The sequence below is a fragment of the Salvelinus namaycush genome, chromosome 1, assembly GCF_016432855.1.
Source record: "Salvelinus namaycush isolate Seneca chromosome 1, SaNama_1.0, whole genome shotgun sequence".
NCBI lineage: Eukaryota > Metazoa > Chordata > Actinopteri > Salmoniformes > Salmonidae > Salvelinus > Salvelinus namaycush.
The window spans coordinates 8,112,543-8,131,970 of record NC_052307.1 but is presented as its reverse complement, the minus strand read 5'-3'; the positions used below and the strand labels follow the sequence as shown (position 1 = coordinate 8,131,970).

Here is a 19,428-nt window from a genome sequence, read left to right as displayed (position 1 = left end):
CATCCGATTGTAACACACTTACTAGTGTCTCGCCACCAACACACTCTAGTGTCTCACCTCCAACACACTTACTAGTGGTCTCCCACCAAACACACTTACTAGTGTCTCGCCTCCAACACACTTACTAGTGTCTCACTGCCAACACACTTACCAGGCTCGCCACCAACAACACACACTTACTAGTGTCTCACACGCCAACACACTTACTAGTGTCTCACCAAAAACACAATTACTAGTGTCTCACCTCCAACACACTTACTAGTGTCTCACCCAACACACTTACTAGTGTCACCGCCAACACACTACTAGTGTCTCACACGCCAACAACTTACTAGTGTCTCGCCACCAACACACTTACTAGTGTCTCACCTAACACACTTACTAGTGTCTCGCACCAACACACTCTCTAGTGTCTCACTCCAACACCACTTACTAGTGTCTCGCCACCAACACACTTACTAGTGTCTCACCTCCAACAACACTTACTAGTGTCTCACCCCAACACACTTACTAGTGTCTCACCACCAACACACCTTACTAGTGTCTCGCCTCCAACACACTTACTAGTGTCTCATCACCAACACACTTACTAGTGCTCACCTCCAACACACTATAGTGTCTCGCACCAACACACTTACTAGTGTCTCACTCCAACACACTTACTAGTTTCTCGCCACCAAACACATTCTAGTGTCTCACCTCCAACACACTTACTAGTGTCTCACCAACACATTACTAGGTCCGCCACAACACACTTACTAGTGTCTCCCCCAACACACTTACTAGTGTCTCGCCTCCAACACACTTACTAGTGTCTCACCCAACACACTTACTAGTGTCTCACGCCAACACACTTACCAGTGTCTCGCCACCAACACACTACTAGTGTTCACCACCAACACACTTACTAGTGTCTCACCCAACACACTTACTAGTGTCTCCCACCAACACACTTACTAGTGTCTCACCTCCAACACACTATAGTGTCTCACCCCAAAACACTTACTAGTGTCTCACCCCACACACTTACTAGTGTCTCACCCAACACCAATTACTAGTGTCTCACCACCAACACACTTACATAGTGTCTCACCTCCACCAAACACACTTACTGTGTCTCACTCCACACACTACTAGTGTCTCACCCAACACACTTACTAGTGTCTCACCACCAACAACACTTACTAGTGTCTCACCAAACACACTTACTAGTGTCTCGCCTCCAACACACTTACTAGTGTCTCACCGCCAACACACTTACAGTTCTCACCACCAACAACTACTAGTGTCTCACTCAAACACTTACTAGTGTCTCACCACCAAACACACTTACTAGTGTCTCACACCACAACACACTTACTAGTGTCTCCCGCCAACACACTTACTAGTGTCTCACCCAACACACTTACTAGTGTCCACCACCAAACACACTACTAGTTCTCACCACCAACACACTTACTAGTGTCTCACCACCAACACACTTACTAGTGTCTCACCACCAACACACTACTAGTGTCTCACCACCAACACACTTACTAGTGTCTCCCCCAACACACTTACTAGTGTCTCCCCAACCACTACTGTTCTCCTCCAACACACTTACTAGTGTCTCGCCGCAACACACTTACTAGTGTCTCACCGCAACACACTACTGTGTCTCACCCTCAACACACTTACTAGTGTCTCACACCAAACACACTTACTGTGTTTCCCACCAACACACTTACTAGTGTCTCACCTCCAAAACACTTACTAGTGTCTCGCCACCAACACTACTAGTGTCTCACCACCAACACACTTACTAGTGTCTCACCTCCAAAACACTTACTAGTGTCTCGCCACCAACACATTCTAGTGTCTCACCTCCAACACACTTACTAGTGTCTTACGCCAACACACTATAGTGGTCTCACCCCAACACACTTACTAGTGTCTCGCCACCAACACACTTACTAGTGTCTCACCACCAACACACTTATAGTGTCTCACCTCCAACACATTACTAGTGTCTCACCCCAACACACTTATAGTGTCTCGCCACAACACACTACTAGTGTTCACCTCCACACACTTTAGTTCACCACCAACACACTTACTAGTGTCTCGCCACCAACACACTTACTAGTGTCTCACCACAACAAACAATTACTAGTGTCCCCGCCAACACACTTACTAGGGTCTCGCCACCAACACACTTACTAGTGTCTCACCTCCAACACACTTAATAGTGTCTCACTCCAACACACTTACTAGTGTCTAACCCAACACCACTTACTAGTGTCTCACCGCCAACACACTTACTAGTGTCTCACCCAACACACTTACTAGTGTCTCACCCAACACACTACTAGTGTCTCACCTCCAAACACATTACTAGTGTCTCACCAACACACTTACTAGTCTCACCGCCACACACTTACTAGTGTCTCACCCCAACACACTACATAGTGTCTCACCTCAACACACTTAAGTGTCCTCACCTCCAACACACTTACTAGTGTCTCACCTCCAACACACTTACTAGTTCGCCACCAACACTTCTAGTGTTCACCTCCAACACACTACTAGTGTCTCGCCACCAACACACTTACTAGTGTCTCACCGCCAACACACTTATAGGTCTCACCCCAACACACTACTAGTGTCTCACCTCCAACACACTTACTAGTGTCTCGCCACCCAACACACTTCTAGTGTCTCACTCCAACCACAACCTACTATGTGTCTCACCTCCAACACACTTACTAGTGTCTACCGCCACACACTTACAGGTCTCACCGCCAACACACTTACTAGTGTCTCCCACCAACACACACTAGTGTCCTCACCAACACACTTACTAGTGTCTCACTCCAACACATTACTAGTTCTTCCCACAACACACTTACTAGTGTCTCACCACCAACACACTTACTAGTGTCTCACTCCAACACACTTACTAGTGTCTCACTGCAACACATTACCAGTGTCTCGCACAACACACTTACTAGTGTCTCACCTCAACACACTTACTAGTGTCCCCCCAACACACTTACTGTGTCTCCCACCAACACAATTACTAGTGTCTCACTCAACACACTTACTAGTGTCTCACCTCCAACACACTTACTAGTGTCCACCGCCAAAACACTTACTAGTGTCTCACCGCCAACACACATTACTAGTGTCTCACCGCCAACACACTTACTATGGTCTCACCTCCAACACACTTACTAGTGTCACCCAACACACTTACTAGTGTCTCACACCAAACACAAATACTAGTGTCTCACCGCCAACACACTTACTAGTGTCTCACCACCAACCACTTACTAGTGTCTCACCGCCAAACACATTACTAGTGTCTCACCTCCAACACACTTACTAGTGTCTCACCACCAACACACTTACTAAGTCTCACCGCCAGCACACTTACTAGTGTCTCACCACCAACACACTTACTAGTGTCTCACCTCCAACACACTACTAGTGTCTCACCAAACACACTTACTAGTGTCTCACCACCAACACACTACTAGTGTCTCACCGCCAGCACACTTACTAGTGGTCTCACCTCCAAACCACTTCTAGTGTCTCACCTCCAAAACCACTTACTAGTGTCTCACCTCCAACACACTTAATAGTGTCTCACTCCAACACACTACTAGTGTTTCGCCACCAACATACTTACTAGGGTCTCACCTCCAACACACAATAGTGTCTCGCCACCAACACACTTGCTAGTGTCTCACCTCCAACACACTTACTAGTGTCTCACCTCCAACACACTTACTAGTGTCTCACCACCAACACACTTACTAGTGTCTCACCGCCAGCACACTTACTAGTGTCTCACCTCCAACACACTTACTAGTGTCTCACCTCCAACACACTTACTAGTGTCTCACCTCCAACACACTTACTAGTGTCTCGCCACCAACACACTTGCTAATGTCTCACCTCCAACACACTTACTAGTGTCTCGCCACCAACACACTTACTAGTGTCTCACCTCCAACACACTTACTAGTGTCTCACCACCAACACACTTACTAGTGTCTCACCACCAACACACCTACTAGTGTCTCGCCTCCAACACACTTACTAGTGTCTCATCACCAACACACTTACTAGTGTCTCACCTCCAACACACTTACTAGTGTCTCGCCACCAACACACTTGCTAGTGTCTCACCTCCAACACACTTACTAGTTTCTCGCCACCAACACACTTGCTAGTGTCTCACCTCCAACACACTTACTAGTGTCTCACCGCCAACACACTTACTAGTGTCTCGCCACCAACACACTTACTAGTTTCTCACCGCCAACACACTTACTAGTGTCTCGCCTCCAACACACTTACTAGTGTCTCACCTCCAGCACACTTACTAGTGTCTCACCGCCAACACACTTACTAGTGTCTCGCCACCAACACACTTACTAGTGTCTCACCACCAACACACTTACTAGTGTCTCACCGCCAACACACTTACTAGTGTCTCGCCACCAACACACTTACTAGTGTCTCACCTCCAACACACTTACTAGTGTCTCACCACCAACACACTTACTAGTGTCTCACTGCCAGCACACTTACTAGTGTCTCACCACCAACACACTTACTAGTGTCTCACCACCAACACACTTACTAGTGTCTCGCCACCAACACACTTACTAGTGTCTCACTGCCAGCACACTTACTAGTGTCTCACCGCCAACACACTTACTAGTGTCTCACCACCAACACACTTACTAGTGTCTCACCACCAACACACTTACTAGTGTCTCGCCTCCAACACACTTACTAGTGTCTCACCTCCAGCACACTTACTAGTGTCTCACCGCCAACACACTTACTAGTGTCTCACCTCTAACACACTTACTAGTGTCTCACCACCATCACACTTACTAGTGTCTCACCTCCAACACACTTACTAGTGTCTCGCCTCCAACACACTTACTAGTGTCTCACCGCCAACACACTTACTAGTGTCTCACCACCAACACACTTACTAGTGTCTCACCACCAACACACTTACTAGTGTCTCACCACCAACACACTTACTAGTGTCTCACCACCAACACACTTACTAGTGTCTCACCACCAACACACTTACTAGTGTCTCACCACCAACACACTTACTAGTGTCTCACCACCAACACACTTACTAGTGTCTCACCACCAACACACTTACTAGTGTCTCGCCGCCAACACACTTACTAAGTGTCTCACCACCAACACACTTAATAGTGTCTCACCACCAACACACTTACTAGTGTCTCGCCTCCAACACACTTACTAGTGTCTCATCACCAACACACTTACTAGTGTCTCACCTCCAACACACTGACTAGTGTCTCGCCACCAACACACTTACTAGTGTCTCACCGCCAACACACTTACTAGTGTCTCACCGCCAACACACTTACTAGTGTCTCACCTCCAACACACTTACTAGTGTCTCACCTCCAACACACTTACTAGTGTCTCACCACCAACACACTTACTAGTGTCTCGCCTCCAACACACTTACTAGTGTCTCACCACCAACACACTTACTAGTGTCTCACCACCAACACACTTACTAGTGTCTCACCACCAACACACTTACTAGTGTCTCGCCGCCAACACACTTACTAGTGTCTCACCGCCAACACACTTACTAGTTTCTCGCTACCAACACACTTACTAGTGTCTCACCGCCAACACACTTACTAGTGTCTCACCGCCAACACACTTACTAGTGTCTCACCTCCAACACACTTACTAGTGTCTCACCACCAACACACTTACTAGTGTCTCGCCACCAACACACTTACTAGTGTCTCACCTCCAACACACTTACTAGTGTCTCGCCACCAACACACTTACTAGTGTCTCACCGCCAACACACTTACTAGTGTCTCACCACCAACACACTTACTAGTGTCTCGCCTCCAACACACTTACTAGTGTCTCGCCACCAACACACTTGCTAGTGTCTCACCTCCAACACACTTACTAGTGTCTTACCGCCAACACACTTACTAGTGTCTCACCGCCAACACACTTACTAGTGTCTCCCCACCATCACACTTACTAGTGTCTCACCTCCAACACACTTACTAGTGTCTCACCTCCAACACACTTACTAGTGTCTCTCCACCAACACACTTACTAGTGTCTCGCCACCATCACACTTACTAGTGTCTCACCTCCAACACACTTACTAGTGTCTCACTGCCAACACACTTACCAGTGTCTCGCCACCAACACACTTACTAGTGTCTCACCATCAACACACTTACTAGTGTCGCGCCGCCAACACACTTACTAGTGTCTCGCCACCAACACACTTACTAGTGTCTCACCTCCAACACACTTACTAGTGTCTCACCTCCAACACACTTACTAGTGTCTCACCGCCAACACACTTACTAGTGTCTCACCGCCAACACACTTACTAGTGTCTCACCGCCAACACACTTACTAGTGTCTCACCTCCAACACACTTACTAGTGTCTCACCTCCAACACACTTACTAGTGTCTCACCACCAACACACTTACTAGTGTCTCACCGCCAACACACTTACTAGTGTCTCACCACCAACACACTTACTAGTGTCTCACCGCCAACACACTTACTAGTGTCTCGCCTCCAACACACTTACTAGTGTCTCACCTCCAGCACACTTACTAGTGTCTCACCGCCAGCACACTTACTAGTGTCTCACCACCAACACACTTACTAGTGTCTCACCTCCAACACACTTACTAGTGTCTCACCTCCAACACACTTACTAGTGTCTCACCACCAACACACTTACTAGTGTCTCACCGCCAGCACACTTACTAGTGTCTCACCTCCAACACACTTACTAGTGTCTCACCTCCAACACACTTACTAGTGTCTCACCTCCAACACACTTACTAGTGTCTCACCTCCAACACACTTACTAGTGTTTCGCCACCAACATACTTACTAGTGTCTCACCTCCAACACACTTACTAGTGTCTCGCCACCAACACACTTACTAGTGTCTCACCGCCAACACACTTAGTAGTGTCTCACCACCAACACACTTACTAGTGTCTCACCTCCAACACACTTACTAGTGTCTCGCCACCAACACACTTGCTAGTGTCTCACCTCCAACACACTTACTAGTGTCTCACCTCCAACACACTTACTAGTGTCTCACCACCAACACACTTACTAGTGTCTCACCGCCAGCACACTTACTAGTGTCTCACCTCCAACACACTTACTAGTGTCTCACCACCAACACACTTACTAGTGTCTCACCTCCAACACACTTACTAGTGTCTCGCCACCAACACACTTACTAGTGTCTCACCTCCAACACACTTACTAGTGTCTCACCACCAACACACTTACTAGTGTCTCACCGCCAACACACTTACTAGTGTCTCACCACCAACACACTTACTAGTGTCTCACCTCCAACACACTTACTAGTGTCTCGCCACCAACACACTTACTAGTGTCTCACCTCCAACACACTTACTAGTGTCTCACCGCCAACACACTTACTAGTGTCTCGCCACCAACACACTTACTAGTGTCTCACCTCCAACACACTTACTAGTGTCTCACCTCCAACACACTTACTAGTGTCTCGCCACCAACACACTTGCTAGTGTCTCACCTTTAACACACTTACTAGTGTCTCGCCACCAACACACTTGCTAGTGTCTCACCTCCAACACACTTACTAGTGTCTCGCCACCAACACACTTACTAGTGTCTCGCCTCCAACACACTTACTAGTGTCTCGCCACCAACACACTTACTAGTGTCTCACCGCCAACACACTTACTAGTGTCTCGCCACCAACACACTTACTAGTGTCTCACCGCCAACACACTTACTAGTGTCTCGCCACCAACACACTTACTAGTGTCTCACCGCCAACACACTTACTAGTGTCTCACCTCCAACACACTTACTAGTGTCTCACCTCCAACACACTTACTAGTGTCTCACCGCCAACACACTTACTAGTGTCTCGCCACCAACACACTTACTAGTGTCTCGCCACCAACACACTTGCTAGTGTCTCACCTTTAACACACTTACTAGTGTCTCGCCACCAACACACTTACTAGTGTCTCACCTCCAACACACTTACTAGTGTCTCGCCACCAACACACTTACTAGTGTCTCACCGCCAACACACTTACTAGTGTCTCACCGCCAACACACTTACTAGTGTCTCACCTCCAACACACTTACTAGTGTCTCACCTCCAACACACTTACTAGTGTCTCACCGCCAACACACTTACTAGTGTCTCACCGCCAACACACTTACTAGTGTCTCACCGCCAACACACTTACTAGTGTCTCACCACCAACACACTTACTAGTGTCTCACCTCCAACACACTTACTAGTGTCTCACCTCCAACACACTTACTAGTGTCTCACCGCCAACACACTTACTAGTGTCTCACCGCCAACACACTTACTAGTGTCTCACCGCCAACACACTTACTAGTGTCTCACCGCCAACACACTTACTAGTGTCTCACCTCCAACACACTTACTAGTGTCTCACCTCCAACACACTTACTAGTGTCTCACCTCCAACACACTTACTAGTGTCTCACCTCCAACACACTTACTAGTGTCTCACCGCCAACACACTTACTAGTGTCTCACCTCCAACACACTTACTAGTGTCTCACCTCCAACACACTTACTAGTGTCTCACCACCAACACACTTACTAGTGTCTCACCACCAACACACTTACTAGTGTCTCACCACCAACACACTTACTAGTGTCTCACCTCCAACACACTTACTAGTGTCTCACCTCCAACACACTTACTAGTGTCTCACCTCCAACACACTTACTAGTGTCTCACCACCAACACACTTACTAGTGTCTCACCGCCAACACACTTACTAGTGTTTCACCGCCAACACACTTACTAGTGTCTCACTGCCAACACACTTACTAGTGTCTCACTGCCAGCACACTTACTAGTGTCTCACCACCAACACACTTACTAGTGTCTCACCGCCAACACACTTACTAGTGTCTCACCACCAACACACTTACTAGTGTCTCACCGCCAACACACTTACTAGTGTCTCACTGCCAGCACACTTACTAGTGTCTCACCGCCAACACACTTACTAGTGTCTCACCGCCAACACACTTACTAGTGTCTCACCACCAACACACTTACTAGTGTCTCACCACCAACACACTTACTAGTGTCTCACCACCAACACACTTACTAGTGTCTCACCACCAACACACTTACTAGTGTCTCACCACCAACACACTTACTAGTGTCTCACCTCCAACACACTTACTAGTGTCTCACCACCAACACACTTACTAGTGTCTCACCACCAACACACTTACTAGTGTAATGTACACGCCCCTAAACCATGTTGGGAAGTAGGAACTCACTTGGGGCCTCATATTTTTTCATGTGCTGCGTAAGTGACAATTTCTGCCTGTTTTAGCATTTAGTTTTCTTACCAGACCGTGAAATTAGCAGATTTAGTCAACTGTGAATGAATTGTGCGTGTGTGTGTGTGTGGGGGGGGGGGAGACCAGAACTGTGACCCTAGTCAAAAGTAGTGCACTTTCTAGGGAATAGAATGCTATTTGGGACGGAACCCAGATGTCTGCAACAATGCTACCCAGACTCGGAAGATCCCACATTTCAACTAGTTAGTATTATTAATCCTGCATACTCCTGCATGAATATACTTTTTAGTGCATACTCTATAATTCATATTCTTAAAAAGGCTACCTGCTCATATCAAGATCTCTAATAGAGAATGATTCATAGCGTTATTATTTCAGACCATGCCCCATGGCGCCGAAGACGTGGATGTCGATTAAGGCAGCTCCTCGCACCTCTCTGATTCAGAGGGGTTGGGTTAAATGCGGAAGACACATTTCAGTTGAATAGATTCAGTTGGACAACTGACTACGTATCCCCCTTTCCTTTCCCCCTTGTCAGTCATTTTCTCCCCATCTGTCAACACACACAGAACTAAACACATTCAACAACTCTCTATGAAGTGGTGAGGAATTTATGTCGACAATGAGGGAGAACATGTTTGAATTCATCACTATTTAAACTTTGTCCGCTCTGTACAAATGGTGTGGGAAGCCTTTAAAGCAACCTGCAGAGGTTGGATCAATAGTTACACTGCAGCTAAAAGGAAACGCATGTTACGAAAGAAAAACAGTTTAATAGTGGAATTTAAGACTTTAGACTTAATGTATGTTGGACCAAAACTAAAACAGACTTCAAAATGCCTTCCATATGATGGGAATACATTTGCCTTGTTTCCGATTACTTAGGAGATATTTCAAGTCAGGTGACAAAGCGGGCAAAAAAAAATTGCATTTAAACTTAAATAGTTGGAAAATTAAGAAACAATTCCAGCTGTTGAGGACTGTAACGGGTCGATAGCATGTGATAAAAATCAAATGAACTCTCATTTTAGAGAGTACTCCTCTGGACTGTATCACTCTGAATGTCCTACCAATACCAGAGAGAGATTATTTATTTTAAAGATATTTCTCTGCCCACTCTTAAGGAGAGTGATAGAATGGCATTGGAGGTTCCTGTTCTGGATACATAAATCATATTGGCCATTAGGGTCCTCTCAGCTGTAAAACCCGCAGGGGGGTGATGCTTACAGCATATAATTTGACAAATGTTTCTAGATAAATATCAAGTCACCAGTTAATAAGATATCTGATCTAAATGGACCGGGATAAAACCAATCGGGATGACATTAAGAGACGGACAGTTCTACTTTTATCACTTTGGGGTAGAGCAGAGGTGATAAAGAAGACCATACTCCTTAGACTAGCGTTCCTTATGTCAGCTATACCACTTCAGTTTCCTCAGCACTGGTTTAAAGAGATACATTGTTTATTTTCAAGCTTGTAGAAAGAAAAGAAACCAAGAATTAACCACAAAAAAACGTCAATGCCAAGAAGTAAGAGTGGGTTGAATGTATTTTATTTCACCTTTATTTGGACAGGGTATAAGGGCACAGGGCGAGACCCAGATGCAGATGGTTCAAGTCACTGATATTTATTAGTATCCAAGGGGGAGGCAAGAGAATGGTCGTGGACAGGCAAAAGATCATAACAAGGTCAGAGTGGTGGTACAGAGTGGCAGGCAGGCTCGAGGTCAGGGCAGGCAGTATGGTCAGGCAGGCGGGTGCAGAGTCAAGGCAGGCAAGGGTCAAAACTGGGAGGACTATCAAAAAACAGAGAAAAGGAAAAAGCAGGAGCACGGAGTAACATGCTGGTTGACTTGACAAAACAAGACGAACTGTCACAGCAAGACAGAAAACACAGGTATATATACCCAGGGGATAATGGGGAAGATGGGTGACACCTGGAGGTGGTGGAGGTGAGCACAAGGACAAGTGAAACAGATCAGGGTGTGACACAGGGAGTCAATGCTGAGACCAAGGTCTCTTCATTTTTTTATTTAACCTTTATTTAACTAGGCAAGTCAGTTTAGAACAAATTCTTATTTACAATGATGGCCTACTCCGGCAAAACCCAGACGACTATGGGCCAATTGCGCGCCACCCTATGGGACTCCCAATCACGGCTGGTTGTGATACAGCCTGGAATCAAACCAGGGTCTGTGATGACGCCTCTAGCACTGAGATGCAGTGCCTTAGACCGTTGCGCCACTCAGGAGCCCAGCGGTCTAGACAGGGAGTCAATGCTGAGACCAAGGTGTCTTCATTTAGACAGGGAGTCAATGCTGAAACCAAGGTGTCTTTATTTAGACAGGGAGTCAATGCTGAGAACAAGGTCTCTTTATTTAGACAGGGAGTCAATGCTGAGACCAAGGTGTCTTTATTTAGACAGGGAGTCAATGCTGAAACCAAGGTGTCTTTATTTAGACAGGGAGTCGATGCTGAGACCAAGGTGTCTTTATTTAGACAGGGGGTCAATGCTGAGACCAAGGTGTCTTTATTTAGACAGGGAGTCAATGCTGAGACCAAGGTGTCTTTATTTAGACAGTGAGTCAATGCTGAGACCAAGGTGTCTTTATTTAGACAGGGAGTCAATGCTGAGACCAAAGTGTCTTTATTTAGACAGGGAGTCAATGCTGAAACCAATGTGTCTTTATTTAGACAGGGAGTCAATGCTGAAACCAATGTGTCTTTATTTAGACAGGGAGTCAATGCTGAAACCAATGTGTCTTCATTTAGACAGGGAGTCAATGCTGAGACCAAGGTGTCTTTATTTAGACAGGGAGTCAATGCTGAGAACAAGGTGTCTTTATTTAGACAGGGAGTCAATGCTGAGACCAAGGTGTCTTTATTTAGACAGGGAGTCAATGCTGAGACCAAGGTGTCTTTATTTAGACAGGGAGTCAATGCTGAGAACAAGGTCTCTTTTCCAGATGAGCCCTGTATAGCATCACAATACACATCAAAATACAACAAAACCCATTAAACTACAGATTCATATAAAATACATGTTATTATACACAACAATACACAAAAAGCAAAACACAATGATAAAAAACAGACCCATTTTTCAGTAAAAAGGTCTCCTAGCAACCGTCTGAAATGCTCAGAGACCACCAATTCCTTCAATTTGAACGTTTATTGTAGATCATTCCACACTAAAGGTGCAAGGAACTCAAAGGCTGATTTACCTAACTCTCTAGACACCAAAGGAGTCTCCAGACTTAACCAGCCCTGTGAACTAACCCTGTCATTCTAAATCTTTGTGGAGCAGGGCTTTGTAAACAAAAAGAGCGTAATGATGTGATCTACGTGACTTCAAAGAGGTCCAGCCAACCTTTTGGTAAAGAATACAGTGAGGAGTAATAAAAATGTCTCGTGTGATAAAACGAAGGGCGATATGAAAAACGGCATCCGAGGGATTAGGTGTTGCCAATGTGTATTTTAACTACTTGTCATATAATGCGAGATAGCCACTGGCATGGGGCTATAAAAACAGGGGAATAGCAGGCACCTGGCAGTGGCTAGAGGAAGAAATAGTGAGGGAACATAACACGTTGATCTCCTTATTATCACTATGGTATGACCCCATGTTCCACTGCAAGATAGATCATCCACTGCTGTAGTTCTATTGTGAAGTGGCAAAGATACTTCATAAAACGTTATCTGTCAATGGGAGCATCCCTCCCTTTCTGTTCAATATGGAACAACCCCTTGTTTACCGCAGGTGGCAAGACACTGGCTAATGGTACCTGGCAACGCCAAGACATCAGTTCGGTGGGGCAGGTCGTAAGAGACAGAGATATCATACCATTCCAAGAGCTGATGTCAGAGATTGGCCTGAATAATATAGCACTTCAATGCCATCTACAGCTCAAATCAGTTCTCAAGTCTATTTCCTCAAAGGGTATTGATGTGGGATCTAAAAGTTCTTTAGACAACAAACTGAAGGATGTTGCTATTGGGAAAATAACTGTTTCCTCCCTATACAAGCTGGTTGGCTTCTCCTTAAATAGTAACACCTCCACTGAGTTACATTCCGAGCTGGACATGGGGTGTATCTATCACAATGTGACGCAATATGGAAAATACAACATCAATATTCAATTGCGTAAGATATAAGATTATTCAAATGAAGATCTCACACAGGGCATACATCACACCACACAGGTTATACATCACACCACACAGGTTATACATCACACCACACAGGTTATACATCACACCACACAGGTTATACATCACACCACACAGGTTATACATCACACCACACAGGTTATACATCACACCACACAGGTTATACATCACACCACACAGGTTATACATCACACCACACAGGTTATACATCACACCACACAGGTTATACATCACACCACACAGGTTATACATCACACCACACAGGTTATACATCACACCACACAGGTTATACATCACACCACACAGGTTATACATCACACCACACAGGTTATACATCACACCACACAGGTTATACATCACACCACACAGGTTATACATCACACCACACAGGTTATACATCACACCACACAGGTTCTACATCACACCACACAGGTTATACATCACACCACACAGGTTATACATCACACCACACAGGTTATACATCACACCACACAGGTTATACATCACACCACACAGGTTGAAAAAGATGGATCAAAGCCTTTCAGACTTGTGTTGGCATGGCTACGGTGAGGTCGGTACACTAATGCATCTGTTCTGGAATTGTCCAGCCTTCAAAAGATTCTGGACTGAGGTATTTGATAGATTGTCTGAAATCTTGAATGTAGAGTATGTGTACAAAACATTAGGAACACCTTCGTAATATTGAGTTGCACCCTCTTTTGCCTTCAGAACGGCCTCAATTCGTCAGGGCATGGACTCTACAAGATGTCGAAAGCGTTTCAAAGGGATGCTAGCCCATGTTGACTCCAATGCTTCCAACAATTGTGTGATGTTGGCTAGATGTCCTTTGGGTGGTGGATTATTCTTGATACACACGGGAAACTGTTGAGCGTGAAAAACCCAGCAGCGTTGCAGTTCTTGACACAAACTGGTGCGCCTGCCTGGCACCTACTACCAATACCCCTTTCATAGGCACTTAAACCTTTTGTCTTGCCAATTCACCCTCTGAATGGCACACATACACAATCCATTTCTCAATTGTCTGATCTGCCCCTTTTTTTCAATTTTTGCCTAAAATAACATACCCAAATCTAACTGCCTGTAGCTCAGGACCTGAAGCAAGGATATGCATATTCTTGATACCATTTGAAAGGAAACAAGTTTGTGGAAATATGAAATGAATGCAGGAGAATATAACACAGTAGATCTGGTTAAAGTGTTGTTGTTTTTTGTACCAACATCTTTGAAATGCAAGAGAAAGGCCATAATGTATTATTCCAGCCCAGGCCCAATTTAGATTTTGGCCACTACATTTTTACATTTTTTACATTTTTTGTCATTTAGCAGACGCTCTTATCCAGAGCGACTTACAGTAGAGTGCATACATTTTATTACATTTTTATATATATATATATATTTTATTTTTTTTACATACTGAGACAAGGATATCCCTACCGGCCAAACCCTCCCTAACCCGGACGACGCTATGCCAATTGTGCGTCGCCCCACGGACCTCCCGGTTGCGGCCGGCTGCGACAGAGCCTGGGCGTGAACCCAGAGACTCTGGTGGCGCAGCTAGCACTGCGATGCAGTGCCCTAGACCACTGCGCCACCCGCCACTAGATGGCAGCAGTGTATGTGCAAAGCTTTAGACTGATCCAATGAACCATTGCATTTCTTTTCAAAATGTTGTATCAAGACTGCCCAAATGTGCCTAATTGGTTTATTAACCAATTTCAAGTTCGTAACTGTGCACTCTCCTCAAACAATAGCATGGTATTATTTCACTGCAATAGCTACTGTAAATTGGACAGTGCAGTTAGATTAACAAGAATTTAAGCTTTCTGCCAACATCAGATATGTCTATGTCCTGGGAAATGTTCTTGTTACTTACAACCTCATGCTAATCACATTAGCCTATGTTAGCTCAACCGTTCCGCGGTGGACCCACCGATCCTATAGAGGTTATTAACCACTACCTACTGCCCAGTTCTCTATTCTTAGTCAGTCACATTTCTTTATAAAGCCATTTATACACTGAACAACAATATAAAGCAACATGTAAAGTGTTGGTCCCATGTTTCATAAGCTGAAATAAAAGGTCCCAGAAATGTTCCATACACACAAAAAGCATATTTCTCTCAAATTTCAGTTACAAATTTGATTACATCCCTGTTAGTGAGCAAGATAATCAATCCACCTGACAACTGATTTAAACAGCATGATCATTAAACAGGTGCACCTTTTGCTGGGGAAAATAAACTCTAAAATGTGCAGTTTTGTCACACAACACAATTCCACAGATGTCTCAAGTTTTGCGGGAGTGTGCAATTGGCATGCTGACTGCAGGAAAGTGCCCCTTAGCTGTTGGCAGACAATTTAATGTTCATTGTTGTTTTAGAGAATTTGGCAGTACGTCCAACCGGCCTCACAACCACAGACCACGTGTATGGCGTCGTGTGGGCTAGCGGTTTGTAATGTCAACATTGTGAGCAGAGTGCCCCCTGGTGGCAGTGGGGTTATGGTATGGGCAGGAATAAGCTACGGACAACGAACACAATTGCATTTTATCAATGGCAATTTGAATGCACAGAGATACCGTGACGAGATCCTGAGGCATGGCCCCATGTCGCAAGGATCTGTACACAATTCCTGGAAGCTGAAAATCTCCCAGTTCTTCCATGGCCTGCATACTCACCAGACATGTTACCCATTGAGCATGTTAGGGATGCTTTGGATTGAAGTGTACGACAGCGTGTTTCAGTTCCCACCAATATCCAGCAACTTCGCACAGCCATTGAAGAGGAGTGGGACAACATTCAACATTGAACAACTCTATGTGAATGAGATGTGTCGCCTGACTGGTTTTCTGATCTACGGGTTTCTGATCTGTATTCCCAATCATGTGAAATCCATAGATTAGGGCATAATGAATTTATTTAAATTGACAGAGAGAGAGCAGCAGGTCCGGGACAAGTTAGCACTTCCGGTGAACAGGTCAGGGTTCCATAGCCGCAGGACAGTAGAACTTGGATCAGCAGCATGACCAGGTGGACTGGGGACGGGGACAGCCAGGAGTCGTCAGGCCAGGTAGTCCTGAGACATGGTCCTAAGGCTCAGTTCCTCCGGGAGGGGAGAGAGAGATGGGAGAATTAGAGGGAGCATACTTAAGGTCACACAGGACACCAGATAAGACAGGAGAATTACACCAGATAGGACAGACTAACCCTAGCCCCCCGGCACGTAGACTATTGCAGCATAGATACTGAGGACTGAGACGAGGGGGGTCGGGGGACGCTGTGGCCCCGTCCGACGATACCCCCGGACAGGGCCAATCAGGCAGGATATAACCTCACCTACTTTGCTAAAGCACAAGTCTCACGACACCGGAGGGAAATCAACAAAATACCAACTTACTACCCTGAGACAAGGCAGAGTATAGCCCACGAAGATCTTCCCCACCACACGAGCCCGACGGGGAGCTAGAACGGACAGGAAGATAATGTCAGTGACTCAACCCACTCAAGTCGAATATAGATAAAAAAGCCTGGCAAGACATGATGCAAGACATGATGCACTCCTACTAGGGACAGCATTGGAGAGCACTAGCAAGCCAGTGACTCAGCCCCCATAATAAGGTCAGAGGCAGAGAATCCCAGTGGAGAGAGGAGAGCCGGCCAGGCAGAGACAGCAAGGGTGGTCCGTCACTCCAGTGCCTTGCCGTTCACCTTCGCACCCCTGGGCCAGACTACACTCAATTGTAGACATAGGCTGCATCCCAAATAGCACCCTGTTCCCTATATAGCGCACTGCTTTTGGCCCTGTCAAAACTGGCGTACTATATAGATAAATAGGTGTTATTTGGGATGGACGAAAATGTTTTTTGCGTACAGTGTCTTCTAATGGTGAGGCACAACATGTGGGAGGATATTAGCTCTGCCTAAGTGGGTTTACAGCTGAACCTGGCCTGCATAAACACACACACACGTACGTTGTGTGGCAGATTAAAACAACATTGTTCTCAGTGGACCAACTTGTGTCTTCTAATTCAGACTCCCTGATTGGTTTACTGGCCTTACTGGCCTAGCAACTGCCCTCATCCCCCGGAATCCTCCTAGAAACTATCTATTGAAGATGACTGAACCCCTCCAATGCTCACGCTATGACTCACAGACCACAGCCATATTCATCTCCATAGACGCTGCTTCGCTTAAATATAATAGACTCAGACGCAGAAATTGGCGATCCCTACATTTTTCTATAACAATATTTCGGCTTATTAACATGGTATTCTCCTATCTATTTAGTTTGAGAAGTGTGTCAGTGTTAATCAGATAGCGAGTTTAGAGTGTTGTTTTGACAACAAGTAGAGAATGACTGTGATCGTCAGCGGCAACAGAGAAGCCATGGCAGAAATTAGATATGATTCTATTGATTCTATTGCATGACTTGGATTAACGTGTAAAAACAACACAAAGCGATGTTCCATTACTCAGCCATACCAGCAAATACAACACAGAGATTTCTGATGTGTGTTCACAGAATCCGCATCATTTTCTTGACTTCTATACACCTTGAATCTTTGCATTAATGAATCTGGTGTGTGTGTGTGTATTTGTGTGCGTGTGTGCATATCTATGTGTATGCTTGCGCACGTGTCTCTGTGTGTTTGTGTTCCAGCGGGCAGACGTGGGTCTCTCGGCTCTCACCATCACGCCAGAACGGGAGAGTGCGGTGGACTTCACCACACGCTACATGGACTACTCGGTGGGTGTGCTGCTCAGAAAGGCCGAGCGTACAGTGGACATGTTCGCCTGCCTAGCGCCCTTTGACCTGTCGCTGTGGGCGTGCATTGCGGGCACCGTGCTGCTGGTGGGCATCCTGGTCTACCTACTCAACTGGCTGAACCCGCCGCGCCTGCCCATGGGTGCTGTCTCCTCCACCACCTTCTACAATTCCATGTGGTTCGTCTATGGATCCTTCGTCCAGCAGGGTGAGTTCCTTTTTGTTTGTATCCTTTTGTTTTTGTTTTTCCTTTGTGATGTATTGTATTATTATCACCTGGTTTTAACCAATCAGCATTCAGGATTAGACCCACCCGTTGTATATTGAATTATTATAAACTGTGTGGTTCGAGCCCTGAATGCTGATTGGCTGACATCCGTGGTATATCAGACTGTATACCACAGGTATGACAAAACATTTATTTTTACATCTCTAATTACATTGGTAACCAGTTTATAATAGCGATAAGGCACCTTGGGGTTTGTGGTATATGGCAAATATACCACACCCCCTCGGGCCTTATTGCTTAATTATCACCTGGTGTGTGTCCCTCTATCGTGAAAGGAGGAGGGGATGGGTTAAGACATGGGTTACCAAACTTTTTTGTCCCATGACCCCATTTTGATATCTGAAAATTCTTGCGACCCCAACCATGTGAAAAAAGGATGTAATTAACAGCCAATGTTAACTTTTTTATTTGGGGCTATGGCAGTCAAAAACATTCTAACGGTATTTCTGATTGTCTTCTCAACTCACCATCACATACTGTACTTTTAATGTGGGGCTATGACAGTCAATTGTAAATAAGTCTGACATAATTTCTCTTATCTCACCACCACTAATGAGATGGGTGTGCTGGATGCATGTCGTGTCGGAGCTTCTCAAAGTCAGGGGGGCGTGGTCCACAGTGCGCACCTAATCTCTGCTGTCACATCCAACCTGGATCAATATTTGGTTGTAATGCAGACGAGAGCACTGAATCCAGCTACACACAGATATGAGCTGGCAAAGGGTACCATGACTTTTAATGCTCAAA

The 19,428-nt window shown here is 45.5% G+C and overlaps 1 protein-coding gene across 1 annotated transcript in view; it reads left to right on the top strand.

Moving 5' to 3' along the window:
* The window catches only part of LOC120050303 (glutamate receptor ionotropic, delta-2), a 513,655-nt gene that overhangs the window by 363,723 nt on the left and 130,504 nt on the right, over nucleotides 1–19,428 (top strand). The window contains exon 4 of the mRNA XM_038996885.1: nucleotides 18,274–18,600. Within this exon, the coding sequence (XP_038852813.1) occupies nucleotides 18,274–18,600 (327 nt within the window). The remainder of the gene's footprint in view (nucleotides 1–18,273; nucleotides 18,601–19,428) is intronic.